This window comes from Octopus bimaculoides, chromosome 13, assembly GCF_046866305.1.
Source record: "Octopus bimaculoides isolate indiv1 chromosome 13, ASM4686630v1, whole genome shotgun sequence".
Taxonomy (NCBI): domain Eukaryota; kingdom Metazoa; phylum Mollusca; class Cephalopoda; order Octopoda; family Octopodidae; genus Octopus; species Octopus bimaculoides.
In genome coordinates, this window is record NC_142940.1 from 29102463 (window position 1) to 29125027 (window position 22565).

At 38.7% G+C, this 22565-nt stretch overlaps 1 protein-coding gene across 5 annotated transcripts in view; it reads right to left on the reverse strand.

The window, feature by feature from the left end:
* Positions 1-972: 972 nt before the first annotated feature.
* The window catches only part of LOC106880368 (rho GTPase-activating protein 7), a 601077-nt gene continuing 579484 nt past the window's right edge, over positions 973-22565 (reverse strand). For all 5 annotated transcript variants that reach the window (XR_016244003.1, XM_089361608.1, XM_089361606.1 and 2 more), the window contains 3 exons: positions 21086-21211; positions 15830-16003; positions 973-1464 (listed from right to left, as the gene is read on the reverse strand). Coding sequence is in view for 4 of the 5 variants with exons in the window: in XM_089361608.1 (XP_089217734.1) it covers positions 1350-1464; positions 15830-16003; positions 21086-21211 (415 nt within the window). In the remaining variant the exon portion in view is untranslated. The remainder of the gene's footprint in view (positions 1465-15829; positions 16004-21085; positions 21212-22565) is intronic.

A 22565-nucleotide genomic window follows, 5' to 3' on the forward strand; every position in this document is an offset into this window, starting at 1 on the left:
ATGTCTGTCTGTGTGTATGCATTTTTTTTAGTTCACTGTGTCTTTACATGCTTGGTCTTGTGTAAACAAGACAACTACCTCACTATCAAATACAAATCCTGACATATTTTGACACCGTCTTTCAGAACAAAAGAAACTTGTAACTATGTCCTGGGTGTTTCATTGTTCAATAGACTAGGGGCTTATTACCTTGTTTGGTTAAGTTTGATACCAATAAGGGCATCTAGCAGTAGAACATCTGTAACAACAAATTCTAACTGATTAATGCAAGCATGGAAAAATGAATGATAAAACAATGATGATGCAAATGACAATGATGATGCTGATGCCAACAACAATGATGATGACATCATTGTTCTCTTTCTCATTTTGGCATGAATTTTAGGTAACTTATTAAACAAGATGTTGAAAAGCAAAACAATGAAATAAAGTAGTAGAAAAGTTTCATTTGCAGAAGTGGAAAATTTTTTCTATTAATTCTTCACCTGTAAGTGAGTTGCTCAGAAATGCATTGTTTTGTAATATTTGTATAATATTTACTGGTTTGTGTATTTTGAGGTTGTTGTTATTTTATGATTCTCTTTCATAGAAGCTATTTTTAACTTTGAATAACTCTTATATTGTGTCTAAAGTATATCTGAAATTAGTCTTTTCAGTAGAACATCAAGTTTTCCTTAAATAATTACCAAATATGCCTTTAGTTCAGCCTAATTTTTTTTTTCCACTGAATATTCTTCAAATTAACCCTTTCTGCTTAATATTTGCTCTGTGTACTCCAGACGCTTTACTTGACTTGATGTTTTTGCCAATTTCTGAAGTTTGTTTTAAATTCTCTTCGTGTCTGGCTTGAGTACTGATGTTTTGTCATAAACAGTTCTTATATTCCCACTGAGTCCTTGATAAATGTTTCACCTTGAACATTCCTGATGTGACAAGATGAATCAAAAGGAAAGGAAAAAAAAAAGTCTTTCATTTTCCGTGCTGGTGACGTTTATTCATTTTGTAAAAACAAATTTGGGGTTTGGGGGAAAAAAAATTAAGCTCATTTATTTCTTAATTTGTCGAATATTTTATTATTAAACATTTAACAGATACCCTTGAAGAAAGGAAGTAATTTTATGTGTTAAATAATCAACACATCTAAAAAAAATTGGTAAAAATCATTTATCTCAAGATTGTATTGCCTTTGAAATTTGATATTTCACCAAAATGTTTAAGAAATAATTATAGATATATATATGTAACATCATTTATAAACTGTCATTGCTCCTTTGTCTTGCATTTACAATCTGATAAGCTGCTTGTGTATAGGTTTATGTGTTTGTGAATGTGTATATATTAGATGAGATTCAGAGTTTTGTCTCTGGGCCAGAAGCAACTTGCTGAAAACTCGTTCTTAATCGGTCCATGAAATTAGCATTGATTTTACCATAACTTAAATTGTACCATTTGACTGACCGACCCCTGTAAAAAAGTAAAAAACAAACATATGAAAAATAAATTAGAAGAAAGTATTTTCAAACTTTAAAATATTAATATAGGTAAGAAAACCCAAACATATTTTCTATTTTAGTTTTAGTCATTACAAAACAGGCATACTAGAACACTGCAGGTAGTTAACTATACTGACTTCCCAATCTTTGTATGGTGCTTATTTTATTAATCTTGGAAAGATATTAGGCAAAGATGGTGTATGTGAGATCTGAATTCAGAATATAATAAAATAATGTAAGAATGTATTTTGTTGAAATGCGCTTCTAATTTGGCCAATCTACCATAAAAATTGTGTTCAAAGTGGACATTCTTGACGCCCTTAACTCTAAGTTATATTGTTCACTCAAGCAGAGTTAGCTGTACCTTGCCCACATACACAATGCACTAGTTATATGTCGTAAAAGTTAGACAGTAATTTCCTCCTTTCTTATGACTTGCTTCAGAGGTCCAGACAAAGGCCAAGAATATCTATTTTCTTCTAAATTGTATATATTATTTTATTCTTTTAATTGTTTCAGTCATTTGACTGCAGCCATGCTGGAGTACCGCCTTTAGTTGAACAAATCAACCCTAGGACTTATTCTTTGTAAGCCTATTACTTATTCTATTAGTATCTTTTGCCAAGCTGCTAAGTTACGGGGGACGTAAAAACATCAACATTGGTTGTCACGGGATAGTGGGAGGATAAACACTGACACAAGCATACACACACACACACACACACATACGATGGGCTTCTTTCAGTTTCCATCAACCAAATCCGTTCAAAAGGGTTTGGTTGGCACAAGGCTATAGTAGAAGACACTTGCCCAAGGTGCCATGCAGTGGGATTGAACCTGGAACCATGTAGTTGGGAAGCAAGCTTCTTACCACACCTACCTACCTACCTATCTATCTTATAGATGGATGATAGTCACATCAACTCATAGTACGTTTGCTTTTTATTGCCTTCAAAAGTTGTGTATTGTATAATATTTTTTGTGTAAAAATAGTTTCGATTGTGCAAATTGTTTGCACAGGAAACCTGCCCCACATGGCGTGTTTCCCGATTTTGTGAATTTGTTTTCAGCTTTCTTAGCCATTTTTGTTTTGAGGATGGCGTCTTCAAGCCATGAAGATGGTTTTGTAACGAATGCCAGTCTCCTTGACAACTCGTTTGACATTGATTTCCCTACACTCCCTTCACCACAGCTTCATGAAGGAGAAAAGGAGGGGAGAAGTCTCACACAAGCAGGTGCAAATGTTAGCATGAATGCCAGCACTGCCACCAACACCAGCGATATCGTTGCAAAGCCATCAACCTCTACGAAAGAAAATACCAACACTACCACTACAACTTCACCTTCAACTGCTAAAACGAACACCTCTGCCACCAACACTACCACCAAAGACAAATGAAATTTTGCAGAAGCCTTAAAACAAAAAAGACCATACTATAATTCACAACAGAACAAATAAAACAAAGGCCTTCTTAAGTCAAGAAGGTTCAAATCTACACCTCAACATCTCACAAAACATCATAGACACCACATAAAAGAGAACAATCATATATAAAATTATTAACGCAAAAACTCGCAGACCAGAGCAAGCACCATAGGAACTGACAGAAAAATGTTTGCGCCCGATATGGGCATATAAGAATTATAAAAACTGGTGGAACAAATATGCCACAATACAGGTTCGCTTCAACAGTGAAGAAAAAGCAAAAGAACTGTCAACACTCACCCTACAGACGGAGAAAGTAATTTTGATTCCGACCTACCTTGGTCAATGTGTGACCAAAATTTTGATCAAGAATGTCCCTCTGGAAGTAGAGTCACAATGGCTGTTGTCCGCAATTGGTTACAACATGGACAAGAACATAAACATCCTAGAGATTGCTGCCTTAGAGCAACAAAATTGATCCGGAAAAATGATTCAGTTGCTGATGCAAATAGATCAGAACTCAATCAATAGCATCCCACACCAAAGAAACAAAAACAAGAACAAAAACAACAATCACAACAACAAAAAAGTGAAAGGAAAAAAGAACCCTTACTACCCACACCACCATCAACACAGAGGACAAGCAAAGGGAGTACAACAAAAGAAACACACCAACCAAACTCACCAACAAATGAACATACAACAGCATCTGGAAAAACACCAACAACAACAGCAAGAACTAAAGAAACAGTAAAACCAAAAGACAATACAAAAACTGATTCCCCTTCCCCCACATCACACACACCACACACAAACAGTCAACAACCAACATCAATGAAAACAACAACACAACCACTTACACAAACACACATAGAAGCTTACAACATGCCCCTACCCCCTTCCGATTCCTCAGAAATTTCATTGGAAGACGAAAGCAGTGAGGAATGGCAAATAGCCAGAAAAGGAAGAAGGAAAAGAAGCAAAAAAAGAACCAAACCAAATGCAAACATGAACAAAGCAGGGAGATATACATCTCCCGAAGACAATTCGAAACCTACCACAAATAACAGTAACACCATTAACACCACAAAAATACATACAGCAAACAGCCATAGACACTAAAAACACAGAGTTGATGAAATACATTAACACAAAAACAAACGTTACACAAAACGACATTAAAATGAGCAACCACCCATACACAACACCACCAGAACACATCAAAATTTACAACATCACACCAACATTGCACCACACACTAAAATCCCTCTACCTCAATGCAGTAGGGGGATGTCATAAATATTTAGCAAAAAAACTGTACAATAGCCTCCTTGATGAAAAATCAAAGGAGGAGACAAAACTTTCGAATGGTAAGTAACTCTCTGTTCCTTTTGTTTGTTTTAAAGCACACAACTCAATAGGATCATGGTCAAGATTGGTTGTGTGAATGCGCATGGCTTGGGGCCCCTTGGAAACAAGGGTACCTCTTAAATGATATAAAGTCACATGATTTGAAAATCATAGCCATAAGTGAGACCAGACTCCATGAGCCATGGGCCCTAAAGTCCATGTTTAGCGGACAGTATAACATTTATTTTTCTCTCTGTCTGCCGAGTATGAGCGGTAGTGGCACGGTGGTACTTTTTCGCAAGTGTCTGGATCACGAAGTAAAGACGATATTCGTAGACCCGGAGGGTAGACTGGTTATCCTGGATGTCGACAGCAGTGATGGGTGCACTTTTCGAATTCTAGCAGTCTATGTACCGCCTTTAACAAGTTGGCCGGATTTCTTTCGATGTCTAGAAGTATTCCTAGGAACGTTTCATCCTTTACTTTTAATGGGAGATTGGAATGCTACCTTGGACACGCATCTAGACTACGTGGGAAGAGACAGGAATAGATGGGGATGCAAATGCCTCAGAGACCTGCTCAGACACTTTCAGCTGTCTGACAGGTACTGACTCAACTACCCAAATGCACCAACGTGGACATGGAGCAACCACATTGGGTCGCCGAGACCATATCTAGCTTAGGATGTCCACAATTCCACATTGTCAGCTACATGGATCACAAACTTGTGACGTGTATGCTAGACTTAGATAAGGCACATAGGCAGGGCCCCAGTTACTGGAAACTGAATGTGTCTTTCCCGTCGAGACAAGTTTTCAGAGACTGAATTAGCACGCTAGTAAAGAGGGCTTTGAAGGTAGCCATCATCAACAACAAATGGTGGTTTGCCCTCAAAAGAGCAGTAAAAGCGGAAGCAATTAGATATAGCAAAGCACTAGCCATAGATAGAAACAGAGTAGAGGGTGAGCTAGTTAAGAAGTTAGAAGCAGTGATAAGAAGCGGCATCGCATCCGACATTTTGGTGGAGAGGTTGGCCCTCGACTAACACTTCAACGCCAAACATGAAGGGTGTGTTGTCAGGGCTCGGATGCATGCTCTTAAGGAACGAAGGTGTTGGAGTCATGCGAGAGGCCCAGGTAGTGGAGTTGCAGTGGGGCAACAGAGCCACCATTTGGTCTCTGGGGCGCGAATTGCTCAAGCCTGGCAAAATGTGCAAGGTGTTTCAGCAGCATTTTACCTGATGGTTTGGGACGAGTGGCGAGCAACAACACAGAGTGGACTTCAGTGCCTACCTGCACAGCCTGCCACAATTCTCAGCAAGAGAGGTAGAGTGCTGCGAAGGTGCTATTGCGGCGGCAGAAGTTAGGGACAAATCGCTGGGTTTGGATGGTCTGCACTAAGAGCTTTACAATTGTATGACAGAGTTGTTTGGAGATGTCTTGGCAGCAGTGTACTGCAACGTCACCGTCATAGTGTCTAGCTACCAGCACATCGAGCTGGTTGGCGAGACACTGAAAGATTATGAAGCGGTGACGGGAGTGAAAATCAACTGGGAAAAGTCAGTGGGCTTGCGGCTTGGCACCTGGAAAAGCAAGCCCATGCTGTGTGGCAGCGCCTCAGTAATGGGATGCTGGACGGACGGGCCGGTCAAGTTGCTTGGGATCTGGTTCTCCAAACGGAGAAGAACTGGGATGAGATAATGAGTAGGGTGGCCACTCTCTCTCAGCAATTGGCCAAGAAGAAGCTGTCCCTGAAATGGCGGAGATGGCGAACGCGTAAATTGCATCCGTCATCAACTACCGCCTGACCGTTGTGCCAAACTGGAATGCTTCCGCTTCTGGAAAGGAAGTGTTCTGATGGTCAGGTGGTCCGTTTGTTGCCAACACCTGCTGAAAGGAGGGCTAAGCATACCGTGGTTGATGATGTGCAGACATGCACTGGGACTGCGACATCTCTAGCTCTACGTAGACAACAGTGAACAGGTGAGGTCGCCGTTTGTGCGACACGCTTTCCTGCAGCTCGTCACCATGACAGAGCTGCAGTCGTGAATCTAGAAGAGGCTGAGGAAGGGCGAATGGCACCACAAATGTCGCATTTCTCTTGAGTAACTCTGCTGTTCTGAGTCGACCTTGAGCAACTGCATCACAAACAAAGCATTCTATAGTGGATCAGTGGAGTGGGGGGTATGATGATGATCATAGGGTGAACCTGGGTGTCGATGGAGAATACCTGACCCGCCTGTTCAAGACGACTTTCGGGCCAGGACCTATGGATAACTTCCAGGAATCCCTGGCTTGGCAGTGCTACCAAGAAGCGCTACCCGTTCAGGAAAAGCTCTACAGACATGGCTTGAGAAACATGGGCCGACCTACCCGAGATGTGGTCAGAGCGATGAAACCATTCTGCATGCACTCGTGCAGTGTCCAACCATTTCCGACTTGTGGGCTTATGTCGAACGACTGCTGTCATGTGTTGGACAAGTTGGTTTATCAGCTGAGTCTATCGTCAATATTGTCATGCCTCCTTCCTTCAAACGGGAAGGAAGAGCTGTTTTCATCATACTTGTGGCTATGGCGAAAGAATGTATCTAGTGGACGCATCTGAAAGGGTTAGAGACAAACACTTTCCTCTCTGGTCAATCTCTCATCAACTTTTTCAAGTATCACTTGAAAAGGAAGGTGAAAGTAGAGAAGGTGAAAGTTTTGTCTAGCGAATATTTCAAAAAAAGATGGGTGAATGTAGCAAGGATGGCATGTGTGAATGACGAAGCCACCTTGAGCATGATACTATAAACTGGGGAAAGTAAAACACAAAAAATTTAAAACAGAGAGTTATTTACTTGTAAATAAATGTGTTAATATATGACAGTATTATTTCAATTTTTTTTTGTGTATACCCCAAACAATTTTAATCCTTTTTGATTGCTATCCCTAATTTTTTTTTTTCTTCATTTGTTTCCGTCCTCCTCAAAAAGAAAAGCTCTACTTTGTATTTTGTCCTCTCTGTGTTCAGCCCTGTGTGGCCAATAAAGAAACATATGTATGTATGTATGTATGTATGTATGTATGTATGTATCTATCTATCTATATCTCTCTCTCTCTCTCTCTCTCTCTCTCTCTCTCTCTATATATATATATATATATATATATATATATATATATATATATATGAAGATGTGAAGGTGCATGGCTCAATGGTTAGAGCATCGAGCTTACGATCGTGTGGTTGTGAGTTCAATTCCTGGACCAGGCTGCATGTTGTGTTCTTGAGCAAGACACTTCATTTCACATTTCAAATGAGTTATGACATCACTGGTGCCAAGTTGTATCAACCTTTGCCTTTCCCTTGGATAACATCAGTGGCACGGAGAAGGGAGGCTGGTATGCATGGGTGACTGCTGGTCTTCCATGAAAACAACCCTAGATTGTGCATTCGCCGGTGAGGCGACTTTCTGCCCAGACATGTACCCTGGAAGAGAACCTCTTAGGTGCACCCATGGTCATTCATGACCAACAGAGTTGTTAAAGAGTATAAAGATATATAAGAAAAAATTATTTTTTATAATAATATCAGTGGCTTAGCATGTGTAAATAACCTATAACGGTAAAAAAATTCTTAATTGATAAATAAGGGTGCTAACATAGCAGTCAAAATGACCAAACCACAAATTTTCACTTAAACACAAGGGTGAAAGCAGGCAAATGAATAAAGATTTTAAAACCCCGTACCAATGATGAAAAAAATCAAAAATTGAAAAAGCCAGACATACTCGTATCGCTTTGATTTCGAACTTTGAGAAAAACCCTTAGTTCATCTTCAGTGAGTTTTACTGACCCCAGGGTTATAGAGATTATTCATCTCACCTATATGACCGTTCTGAATGCCACAGCAAATTTAAAAAAAGGTGATGGAAGTGAATAAAAATTATTTAAATGTATATGAGGATATTATTGATTATAATAATATCAGTGGCTTAGCATGAGTAAAACACCCATAATGGTAAAAAATTATCAATTAATAAATAATTAAGGGTACTAACAAGCAGTACTGGTATGATAAATATAGCAATCAAAATGACCAAATCATAAATCTTCACTTAAACACAAAGGTAGAAGCGGGCAAATAAATAAAAGCCCTAAATCTCCATTAATTTTTTTATCGTTATGGGTTTTCTACACATGCTAAGCCACTGATATTATTATAAACAATAATATCCTCATATATATGTAAATAATTTTTATTCACTTCGATCACCTTTTTAAGTTTGCTGCGGCATTAAAAATGGTCATTGTACACATTAGTGAGATAAATAATGTCTATAACCCTGGGGTCAGTAAGACTTGCTGAAGATGAACTAAGGGTACGAAATCACTGTGATACAAGTATGTCTGGCTTTTTCAATTTTCGAATATTTTCATCATTGGTGCGGGTTTTAGGATTTTTATTCATTTGCCCACTTTCACCTTTGTGTTTTAGTGAAAATTTGTGGATTCGTCATTTTGACTGCTATATTTAGCATGTTAGTACTGCTTGTTAGTACCTTTAATTATATATATATATATATATATAGATATATATACATTCCTCTCTCTCTATATATATATATACCTGGGAGCTCCACTATGCTGATGACCTTGCTCTAATTGCTGAGTCACTATCAGAACTGGAGGAAAAGTTTCAGGTGTGGAAGCAAGGACTAGAATCGAAGGGCCTTAGAGTCAACCTAGCAAAAATCGAAGTCTTAATAAGTAGGAAGGCAGACAAACCACAAATCCCTTCAGGTAGATGGCCCTGCTCGATCTGTAGAATAGGTGTGGGTAGGAACTCTATAAGATGCACCCAGTGCAAGCAATGGACACATAAGAGGTGCAGCAATATCAAAGGAAGGTTAACTAAGAAGTTAGTTTTTGTATGTAGCAGATGTTCAGGAGCTATAAACACTGTAAATGTGCAGAAAACAACTTCTGCCACATTCCAGGGAGAAAGACTAGAGGTAGTTGATAGCTTCCGCAATCTGGGTGACCAAGTTAGTAGTGGGGGAGGGTGCGCTGAAAGTGTAGCTGCTAGAATAAGAATAACCTGGGCAAAGTTCAGAGAGCTCTTACCTCTGCTGGTGACAAGGGCCTCTCACTCAGAGTAAAAGGCAGACTGTATGATGCATATGTACGAACGGCTATGCTACATGGCAGTGAAACATGGGTGTGTAATGTCAGTGTGCATACACAAAAGAGTGTAAGCGCCCTGAGAGAAAAGTTGGATTTAAGAAGCATCATATGCTGGTATGGTCATATGTTTTTCACACAGCTGTCCATGAGGACAGCTGTATGAAAAAGTGTCACATCCTAGCAGTTGAGGGAACCTGTGGAAGAGGTAGACCCAGGAAGATCTGGGATGAGGTGGTGAAGCATGACCTTCGAACATTGGGCCTTACTGAGGCAATGAATAGTGACTGAGACCTTTGGAGACATGCTGTGCTTGAGAAGACCTGGCAGGACAAGTGAGACCATAGCTTCTTTCTTTCTTCTTCCTCTCCTTCAGCCCTCCCATCTCCCCTTCTTCTTCAATAGTCCCTCATCCACATTACTGCAATATATGCCATAGAGGACAGCTGGAAGTTCTTGTGTGACACCTTGCCAAGTGCCACAGACAAAACTTGCAGTTGGTGCAAAGTCCCAACTAGGCCTAGGGTAGGATGGTAGTGGAACAGTATAGTAGACAGAGTCATTAGAGCAAAGAAACAGGCCTGGAAGAATGTTGGTAGCAGAAGCTAGAAAACAGATATATTTAGGCAGGAGAGAAACAAAAAGGAAGAAGTTTGCCAATATTCTGTGGCATGAGGACAGAAGCTTGAGGTGTTTTGGATTGTGAGATAGTGTGTCAGAGAAAACCATGATGTTGTAGGAGAGAAGTGCATTTGCATGGATGATGGCTTACGTGCAGTTAATGATTCTGCAAAGGAGAAGGCTTTGAAGTATCACTATGAAAGGTTGCTAAATGTAAAGAATGCATGGAAGAAAGAGAGCTTGCCTAACGTGGTCCCAATCAAGGGACTGGCTATCTATGTTGACAGCAGTTTAGTAGATAAGCACATCACTGCTGAGATGCTAAGAATATCTAGCAGAGTGGGTTATGGCTTAGTCATCTGTATAGTTAATCAGGTTGTCCATGAGGTGGCACTCAGCAAAGTGTCCCACAGGAACTTCCAGTTGTCCTCTATGTTACATGTCTGTATCTCCTTCTCGTTAAATACTTCAGTTAGGAAGTCTCTAAATCCCTGACTATTCACAGGATCCTATAATGACTGGTGTAGCAGCATTATGGTCAACTGTTACAGAGCTAAAGGTGATGCCTGAGACAAAAAATGTTACACCAAATTGCTGGACCAGGTGATGAAAGTTGCAGAAAGAGTTGCCTAGATAAGATGCAGTTTGGTTTTGTGCCAGGAAGAGGGCACTACTGAAGCTATCTTTCTAGTGAGGCAACTATAAGAGAAGTATTTAATCAAAAATAAACCTCTGTACTTGGCTTTTGTTGACAGGGAGAAAGCCTTTGACAGGGTCTTCTGCTCCCTTATCTGGTGAGCAATGTGGAAGCTAAAGATCGATGAGTAGTTGGGGAGAGCCATACAAGCCATGTACAGAGATGCTGTCAGTAAGATGAATGTTGTCAATGAATATAGCAAAGAATTTAGTGCACAGGTAAGAGTTCACCAAGGTTTGGTTCTCAGCCCCTTTTGTTTATCATATTTCTTCAGGCCATAACAGAGGAATTTAAGACTGGCTGCCCTTGGGAGCTTCTCTCTTTTGCTGACCTTTTTCTTATTGCTGAATCACTATCAGTACTAGAGAAAAAATTTCAGGTGTAGAAGGAAGGTCTGGAATCAAAGAGCCTTAGTGTTAATTTAGCAAAGACCAAAGTCCTAGGAAGTAGGAAAACAGACAAATCACAAGTCCCTTCAGGGTGATGACCCTGCTCAATATATAGAAAAGGTGTTGGTAGAAACTCCATAAGGCGTACCCAGTTCCAGGTATGGACACATAAGATGTGCAGCAGTATTACAGCAAGATTAACAGGGAAAGTAGTCTTTGTCTGTGACAGATGTGCAGGTACCCCAAATACTAGGAATGTACAGAAAAAAGACTCCCTCAAATGTCTGGCGAGATTCTTAGAAGTAGTAGAGAGTTTCTGTTATTTGGGCAACCAAGTCACCAGTGGAGGAAGTTGTTCTGAAAGCATTGTTGATAGAATAAGAATGGGCTGGGAAAAGTTCAGAGAGCTACTCCCTTTGTTAGCAACAAAGGGCCTCTCTCTCAGAGTGAAATGCAGATTGTATGATGCCTGTATATGAAAAGCTATGTTACAAGACAGTGAAACGAGCTGTGGCTACTGAGAACATATGAAAGTGTGAAAGAAATGAAGCCAGCATTCTCCACTGGATGAGCAATGTCAATGTGCATGGATGAAAGAGTGTAAGTGATTTGAGAGAAAAATTGGGTATATGAGGCTTCAAGTGTAGTGTCCAATAGAAAAAACTGTTGGTATGGTCATGTGATGCATATGAATGAGGACAGCTGCACCAATAAGTGCTGATCCCTAACTGTGGAGGGAACATATGGAAGCAGTATACCCAGGAAGATGTAGGACAAAGTAGTGAGAAAGGACCTTTAAGGGACACAAGGGACTGTGACTTCTGGTGGTTTGCTGTGCTTGAGAAAACACACCCAACTTAGTAAAATCATAGCCATTCACATATACAGGCATGTCCTCTATGTCCTTCCCTCAGCTGAGAGACCCTAGCTTTTGTGGGCTCATGGGTGCTGATGTCACGTAAAAGCACCTATATTGGTGCCACATAAAAGCACCTGTACTGATGCCATGTAAAATTTGCCCATGCTAGTGCAACATAAAAGCACCCATGCTGGTGCCACATTAAAAGCACCCAGTGCACTCTGTAAAGTAGATGGATTTAGAAAAGGCATTCAACCAAAGAAAAATATGCCAAAACAGACAAAGTAGATCCTGGGTAGCTATCTAGCTCCTGTCGAACCATCCAACCCTTACTAGCATGGAGAATGGATGGTAAATGATGATGATGATGATGATGATGATAAGTTTATCAAAGAAAACTTTCTCAGCAACAAAAATCAATATACTTGCAAAAGAATTAAAATTTATCCCAGCCCCAAACAGATCTAATCAGAATGAAATTAAAAACAATATTACAGAATTTTGCTGAAAACTATGACTTACAGAAGCATTAATTGATTACAACAACGAGGATGAATCACTGCTCAAAAAGAAAAGCAATTATCTTCTACTTAAAGGTAGGAATTAAACACTAGATGACTTTTGTGACCAAATCCTGAATTTCCCGAATACTTTATACAAGCGAAGAATCAACTTTAACAATATCAAATGGAAAAATTTAATTGATCTGCAAAATGATAAAGAACTAACAATTAACCAAAGAAGCTGACAAAGGAAGTGCTGTTGTTCTGCCAGACACAGCAGAAGTGCTGTAGTTCTTCTGGACACTGAAAAGTTTAAAAATTATACACAAAAAAAAAAAAAAAAAAAAAAAAAGAAAGAAAGAAAAATTTTGCATCCCTAATTCATCTACATGGAAAAGTTCTGACAGAAAAAGAAATGGACTATACCATGAGCTTTAAATGTAAACCTAGTCTTTTCTATGACCTATCTAAGATACACAAGAGCCAGATAATTAATGAAGCCTGCAAACAATCACCAGGTATATACATCAATATCCAGGCACTGGAAGATTTGAAGATAAGCCCCATTATAGTTGGCCTAGCATGTAAAACCCACTGCCTAAGCAACTTTCTAGGCATCCTACTGAAATCCCTTTTGAAATATATAAAAAAATTTCATTAGAGGTGATCTAAGTATGCTAAACCACCTACCAAAAACAATTAATGGAAAGACAATGCTCAATAGAGACCCAAAAATGAACCACATTCTACAAACACACAAATTCGCCAAATGTAAAAAACAGCCCAAATCATTAAAAAGACTGACAAATGTGAAGTTATACCCATCAACAATGAAACCAATTGTTAAAAAATGTGGGCACCCAAATTGTGGTACATACCCCAACCTACTGGAAGGTTTGGAATTCCAGTTCAAACAAGGACAGAGATTCACAATGAAGACCAATTTCACTTGTGCATTCAAAAATTTAATTTATGTGATAACTTGTTCAGGTTGTGGACACAACTATATAGCCAAAGAAGGATTTCACTTAGATGGAGAACTTCACTGCATTAGGAACAGATCCATTTCCCAAGGTATAGACAGATACCATTGAATGAACACATAGCGAAATGTGCAGGGAATCTCCAACCAAACTTAATGGTTTTCCCCATCTACAAGTGCAAGGAAACAATTTCTATACAAGAATGATTAAATAAAAAAAAAAAATTTATTGAAAAATACAAACCAAACCTGAATATGAATCTAACACATAACCAACACTGTACATACTTTATCTCATGACTATAACTCATGTTCTTTGCTGTACTTGATTGTAAACTGAATATTTGGATTTATACTACTCAGTGATTTTGTAATAAATTTTTCAAGAACAAGATCTAAATTTTGAATGAAGTGCAAAAGCTTCTACAACCATAACAAATGCTTCTGCATGTTACTGAGAAATCTATAGAGTGAAAAAAAGCTTCTTCTAAGCAAACAACTCTAGACTTATTTTTAAAAAGAAATCTACAAGTGCCTGTGAATCAGCAATCGAGTCTACAAGTGATGGTGTGCAGGGGACAAGTGCGAGTGAAAGTGATGCAGAAAATGATTATAATAATATTTTTTATTATAAATGATCTTGACATTCTCTTTATTTTACATATTCTTTACACTCTGCTGTTGTTTTATTGCCATTTATTTATGAGTATTATAAATTTTATAGGTAAAATATTTTTCAGGGAATGAATTACGATATATAACATTGCTACTATAGGAAATTATTGCTCTGCTTTATGAGCAGTCTCCAGGAAAAATTAACTTCTATATAGAGGTATTACTATATATCCTTTAAAATATATAAATTGTATGCATTTTCCTTCATTTATTATATTTTTTCACAACTCTTCACATGGGGAAAATCTCCAACAGAATCGTTTTTTACTATATATATATATATACATATATATATAATACACACACACACATAAATATATATATATATATATATATATATATATATATATATATAAAAGATAATAAGAGTGAAAAAACTACAGAAGGCTTGTGTTACATGGTTAAAGTATATATTTAAATTATGTCAGAAAAATGTTATAAAAATGTTATAAAATCTTTTTGGTGTATAAACATTGTATTTTGAGAAATAACCGGTTTCGTGTTGTCTTTTCAAATTTCTCTACTTCATTGTATGTTTATATACCAAAAAGATTTTATAACATTTTTATAACATTTTTCTGACATAATTTAAATATATACTTTAACCATGTAACACAAGCCTTCTGTAGTTTTTTCACTCTTATTATCTTTTATACATCCAACCACGTGCTTTCACATACCAACTTTCTCACACACACACATATATATATATATATATATATATATAGATATATATATGAAATGATTGTACTGCATTACCTCTGGATATCGTTGTTGCTCATTTTGATTTTAATCACCTTATATATATATATATATATATATATATATATATATATACACACACCACACACACACATACATGCATAGTGAATTTAATTAAACAAGCAATTTAAAAAAAAATGAATAATAGAATTAACAGCCAACAAGCGGATGTGCACAAGGAATGAATTAGCTTGATACCTGGATATATATATATATATATATACTCTTTTACTTGTTTTAGTCATTTGACTGCGGCCATGCTGGAGCACTGCCTTTTAGTAGACCCTAGGACTTATTCTTTGTAAGCCTAGTACTTATTTTATAGGTTCTTTTGCCGAACTGCTAAGTCACAGGGATGTAAACATACCAGCATCGGTTGTTAAGCGATGTTGGAGGGACAAACACAAACACACATATATATACATATATACGACAGGCTTCTTTCAGTTTCCGTCTACCAAATCCACTCACAAGGTTTTGGTGGACCCGAGGCTATAGTAGAAGACACTTTGCCCAAAGTGCCATGCAGTGGGACTGAACCCGGAACCATGTGGTTGATAAGTAAGCTACTTACCATACAGCCACTCCTGCACCTACAATACACACACACACACACACACACACATATATATATATATATATATAGATAGATAGATAGATAGATAGATAGATGCATTGCGTCTGCACCAAAAACTTTATGCTTGTTGTATAATTTGACGAGATATACTTATTGTGACAATGACAAAATATACTTATCTTCACATTTGAATTTTGTTTGTTTCTTTTATTGCTAATTATCGGATGACCTTTATCTGAGGGAGTTAAAATATTATAATACACTGGCTCATGTTAATTCTAGAATGATGGTTCAGTAACATGGATATTCAGAGTTATTTAAAATCAAACTTACTTTGTATCTTCCCGAATAATGTGTGTCACCCTGGATTTCCCAGCACCACAAGGTTCAATGAGATAGTGAGATTCTAAAATGATACCTTCCACACCAGATATCTTGACTTTGGGATGTCGTACTGAGTAAGTCAATAGTAAACAAGCCCCCTTAGAGAGGTTTGTTCTCCATGATCTGATAATAAATAAAACATGTTCAGATGAAACTATGTTATTGTCATAATAAAATTCAAATTGAATTTGTTGAACAATGTAGACAGACATTGTGGTACATAGGATTAGGTTTATTGAAAATTAGTACTATTATTTAGTACCTAAAACTGTTTTTGTTAAACAATGGTAGATGGACAGGTACATAAGAATGGGTTAATTAAACAACAGTAGACAGACAGAGCAGTACATAGGTCCTGGGTCTATTCAACAACTGTGTATAGGGTTGGGTTTATTGAATGACAGTGGACAGACATTATTACATAGGATTGTGTCTGTCGAACAGCAGTGGAGACACAATGTGGTATATAAGACTGGGTTTATTAACAACAGTGGACAGACAATATGGTGCATGAGACTTAATTTGCTAAACACCAGTAGACAAACAGTGTGGTACATAAGACTGGATTTGTTGAACAGCAGTGGATAGAGAGTGTAGTACACTGAATGTATTAGTTTAACAAAAGTAGGCATACTGCGTGGTACATAAGAAATAGCTTGGTAAACAGTTGTAGATAGACATTTTAGTGCACTAGATTGGGTTTCTGGAACAATGGTGAACAACAATGAACAGAAACTGTGATGCATCAGACTAGGTCAACTTAATCCCTCATACCACACTGTCTGTTCACTGTTGTTCAGTAAAACTATCCTCATGTACCAATCATTGTTAAAAACACTCAGTCCCTCCTAAGATTTGGTAAATCTAATTCTATGTACTTATGTATCACACAGTTTCTCCACCGTTATCCAGTAAACCCAGTCCTCTCTACCATAATGCATGTCCACTGTTGTTCAGTACAGCTGAGCTTACTTAACAACAGTGGACAAATAATAAACATAAGATGGAGTGTATTGAACACTTAACAGAGAGTGTGTTTGTACATAGCACTAGTCTATTGAAAGACTGGGATTATTAAACAACAGTAGACAGAAAATGTGTTATGTGTGATTTACTGAACAAACATGGGCTGACAGCATGGTTTACAGCACTAGAATTGTTGATAAGCAGTGGATAATATGGGACTGGGTTTATTGATTATTACTATTATTATGTTTCTATGATTGAATTCATGGAAGAAGAGGGTACAGACAATGCTATATAGAACTAGTTTTATTGAACAGTAAAGGACTGGTATGACGTATATGGTATAATGGTTTTTATTGGTAGTCACCAGTTTTTCCACGACAGTTATAGTAGTTGAAATAATTGTTATTTTAAGGCTGCTTATTTCACACTCATTTATGAGTGTATATTTTAATTGTCTTGAAGTTGATATTGATAAAGCCATCTCTTAACTTGTAAAGGATATCAATAAGTATTATCTATCAAGTTAAAATGTACATCATGTTAGAGTATGTCTTGTACGGACGCTAATGTACGCCTATACGTCTTATGAAAATCTATGTTGAAGATCATGTCCTTATTATGTACCGTTATAAAAAAATGTTACAGAATATTAAACAGAAATTAAATATGTTAAACAGGTTGGGAAGAATTGAAGAAAGATGAAATATCATTTTCATCATCATCATCATTGTCGTTTAACGTCCGTTTTCCATGCTAGCATGGGTTGGACGATTTGACTGAGGATTGGTGGACCAGGAGGCGACACCAGGCTCCAATCTGATTTGGCAGAATTTCTACAGCTGGATACCCTTCCTAACGCCAACCACTCCGAGAGTGTAGTGGGTGTTTTATGTGCCACCAGCACGAAAGGCCAGTCAAGTGGTACTGGCGACAGCCACGCTCAAAATGGTGTATTTTACGTACCACTTGCACAGGAGCCAGTCCATCGGCACTGGCAACAATCTCGCTCGGACGGTACTCTTAGTGCTCCACTGGTACAGGTGCCATCACGATTTCGCTTTTGCTTGCCCCAACAGGTCTTCACAAGCCAAGTTTAGTGTTCCTACAAATTTAGTTCGATTTCGATATCACTTGCCTCAACAGGTTTTCGCAAGCGGATTTTAGTGTCCAATGAAGGAATGTTATGTGTAAGTGGGCTGACTACATCCCTGGCAGAGGCCTTGGATTTTGGTCTCCCTTGGCTTGCCGGGTCTTCTCACGCACAGCATATTTCCAAAGGTCATAGCCACAAGTCATTGTCTCGGTGAAGCCTAATGTTCGGAGGTCGTGCTTCACCACCTCATCCCAGGTCTTCCTAGGCCTGCCTCTTCCACGGGTTCCCTCAACCGCTAGGGTGTGGCACTTTTTCACGCAGCTATCCTCATCCATTTTTTGCCACATGTCCATACCAGCGCAATCCTCTCTCTTGCACGCGACAACTGATGCTTCTTAGGTCTAACTTTTCTCTCAAGACACTTACACTCTGTCGGGTATGCACACTGACATTACTCATCCATCAGAGCATACTGCCTTCATTCCTTGTGAGCTTACGCATGTCCTCAGCAGTCACAGCCCATGTTTCACTGCCATGTAGCATGGCTGTTCGTACACATGCGTCATACAGTCTGCCTTTTACTCTGAGTGAGAGGCCCTTTGTCGCCAGCAGAGGTAAGAGCTCTCTGAACTTTGCCCAGGCTATTCTTATTCTAGCAGCTACACATTCAGCGCACCCACCCCCACTACTAGCTTGGTCACCAGGATAGCGGAAGCTATCAACTACGTCTAGTTTTTCTCCCTGGAATGAGACAGAAGTTGTTTTCTGCATATTTACAGTGTTTATTGCACCTGAACATCTGCTACATACAAAAACTAACTTCCTAGTTAACCTGCCTTTGATATTGCTGCACCTCTTATGTGTCCATAGCTTGCACTGGGTACATCTTAGGGGTTTGTGTTTTGTCTACCTTCCTACTTATTAGGACTTTGGTTTTAGCTAGGTTGACTCTAAGGCCCTTCAATTCTAATCCTTGCTTCCACACCTGAAACTTCTCTACCCGGAATTCATCACTGTACTCATTGCCAACCCTCACCTTACTGACAGCTCTCACTAACCATTCTTCTATCCCGAGTTTCCTCATTGACCACCAGATAAGGGTTAGGGGGATCCTGTCAAAGGCTTTCTCCATTTCAACGAAAGCCAGGTACAGAGGTTTATCCTTGGCTAGGTATTTCTCCTGCAGCTGTCTTACCAGAAATATAGCATCAGTGGTGCTTTTCCCTGGCACGAACCCAAACTGCATCTCATCTAAACTGACTCTCTCCTTAATTTGTTGGGCTATGACCCTCTCTGTGACTTTCATTACCTGATCTAACAGCTTGATACCTCTGTAATTATTTGTATCTAAAGCATCATCTTTACCTTTGTAGCAGTTGGCTATGGTTCTACTACACCAGTCATTGGGTATGACTCCTTCGTGTATCATCTGGTTAGCAATACAGGTGACTAGGCTATAGCCGACACTGCCAGATATTTTGAGCATCTCTGCAGTGATTCCTGATGAGCCGGGGGCTTTCCCTGTCTTCAAACTCTTAATTGCTTTATCTACCATGGTACTGTCAACTCGGATAGCTGGTCCCTCTGTTGGGTTGACATTCGGCAGACTCTCTTTCTCCCATTCATTCTCTTTATTGAGCAATCTTTCGTAGTGGCGTCTCCAAACCTCTTTCTTTGCAGCCTTGTTTAGTGCAGGCGTACCATCATCCATGCAAACACATTTCTCTCCTACAACATCACGATTCTCTCTCACACACTGTCTTGCAACACGAAATACTTCAAGTCTTTGGTCTTCATGGCGCAGAACATTGGCAAATTTTTTCTTATCTGCTTCCCACCTGGCTAAATAAACCTGTCGCCTAGCTTCCCTTCTGGCAGTCTGATACAATTCCCTGCTACCACCGTTCTTCCAAGCCTGTTTCTTTTGTCTAATAGCCCTGTCTACCTCCTTGTTCCACCACCACGTTACTTTGGGTTGAGAGGGGACTTTACACCAGCCACAGATCTCTTCGGTGGCTCTCAGCAGGTTGTCCCGCAGAATACGTATATTATTTTTCTAGCTAATTCTTAGGCTTAAATAATGAAACACGACAACCAAAATAGGTGTCAGACTTTTAAAGAGTATTTCTCATGGTAATAACCATTACTCTGGATTTGAGTGACATGGATTCATTTAGACAACCACAGACACTAAAGTTTTCCCCAAAATCCAGGGTTTTTATAACTGCTCAACTTGACTTTCAAGAATAGAAATTTCATAAAAATATTCTTTTACTAATTCTCAGAATTCAAATATGAGCAGTTATTTCAACCAATGGGAAAACGACAATCATATTTCCTCAGCAATACGACATTACATCATATTGCTGGCTGTTATGAATTTGGAGTCATGCTACAATGGGATTAGTTTTATTGAACAACAGTGTGACTAGGCATATTGAATCACAGTGGACATTGTGGTACATATAACTGGATTTGATGAACATCAGTGGTCAGAAAATAGTACATAACGTTGGGTTTATAGAATAGTAGATGGACAGTGTTATATAACTTGGATTTATCCAACAACAGTGGACAGGCTGTGGCACATAAAAGATTGCGTTTATTGAATAGTCAGCAAGTTTCAATGGAACCAGTTCTGTGGACCACATAAGACCCAGTGTTACGTACCATACTATCAGTTCACTGTTCAATAAACTTAAGACTATTGAAACATAGTATATAAACATTGTAGTACATATTGGAATTGTTGAATGATAGTGAACACAGAGTGGTACACAGGACTGGGTTTATTGAACAGTAGACAATGTTGTACTTAAGATTATGTTTGTTAAATAAAAGTTGGCAGGCAGTGGTATCTAGGACCAAATTTACAAGACAATAGTGAATAGACAACAGTACATAGGATTACTGAACAATAGAAAATTTATAGTGGTACATAGGACTGAGTTTATTGAACAACAGTGGACAGATTGTGGTACATAAGACTGTGCATAGATAACCTAACACATAGGACTGGGTAGGTTGAATAATCTGAGGTACAACAATTATAATAGATGCCGTAAGAATGTGAAGTTAAGCCAGTGAGATTGTTAAAAGGCAGAGAAAACTTGAACAATGCAAAATAAAGATGAAGTAATCACCTGATCAAACAGTAATGTCGGCATGGATGTGGCGGCATACTATTTCGTGTGTATTGGAATATGTCTGTGTGATTGTCCAGCTTCTCAACAACACTGCTCTCATGGAGGTCTTCATCCCACAAACTCCTGTAGTATAACAACAAAATAAATATATATTTGTATGTAGAGTATTTGTGAAGAATAGCTTCATTGTATAGATTATCCAACTATTTGTCCATTTGGCTACATTTCCACACACACACATTACATACAAGCACAATTTTTCCTTCTGACTCTTTATTATGTGCCTACAAAACACACTTCATCTCCATTGTTCTTTTCAGCTCCTACTCCCACCCTGTATCTCTTTTACATCAATAACCCTATTTCAGCTACTTCTTTCTTTAACTTTTCAATATTTAGTGCAAAGCTGCCTCTATCACTATTGGTGTTCCATTCAGTTGAAGGGAATATTAGTTTTGCAAGGTACAAAGCAACTTCAGTAGTATTGGTGTCATGAAAAAGGCAGAGTACATCTGAAAAGTGGTTGGTGCTAGAAAGGTCATCAAACTATAGAAACCATACCAAAGCAGTGCAATGGATTCTGTCCTCCAGTGCAATGGATTCTGTCAAACCATCTGACCCATGCCTCCATGGAAAAGACAAACATTAAAGGATGATAATATATATATAATCATTGTCATCATCATCATTTAATGTCCATTGTCCATACATTGACTAGGGCTAGACTCCAGTTTGATTTGGCATGGTTTCTACAGATGGATGCCCTTCCTACCACCCAACCACTCTAAGAGTGTAATGAGTGCTTATATGTGCCACCAGTATGGGTACCAGATGCATGACACCAGTATCTACCACAACTATGATTTCACTTAGCTTGATAAGTTTTCTTTTCAAGCTCAGCATATTACCAAAGGTCTTGGTCATTTGTCATTGCTTCTGTGAGGCCCAATGCTTGAAAGGTGCTTTTTATGTGCCACCAGCATGGGTGCTAGTTATGTGACATTGGCATTGGCCACATTGCCTCCGTGAGGCCCAATGCTTGAAAGCTGCTTTTTACATGCCAGTTACATGAGACTGACAACAGTCACCACTATGATTTCATTTGGCTTGATAGGTCTTCTCAAGCACAGCATATCACCAAAAAACTTAGTCACATGTCATTGCCTCTGTGAGGCCCATCATTCAAAGATCATGCTTCACCACCTTGTTCCATATCTTCCTGGGTCTACCTCTTCTACAACTTCCGTCCACTGGTAGAGATTGGCACATCTTCACACAGCTGTCCACATCCATAAGCGTCACATGACTGTACCAATGTAGTCATCTCTCTTGCACACCAGATTTGATGCCTCTTATGCCCAGCTTTTTTCTCAAGATGTTTACACTCTGTTGTACATGCACACTGACATTGCACATCCAGTGAAACATACTAGCTTCATTTCTTTCAAACCTATGCATGTCCTCAGCAGTTACATAC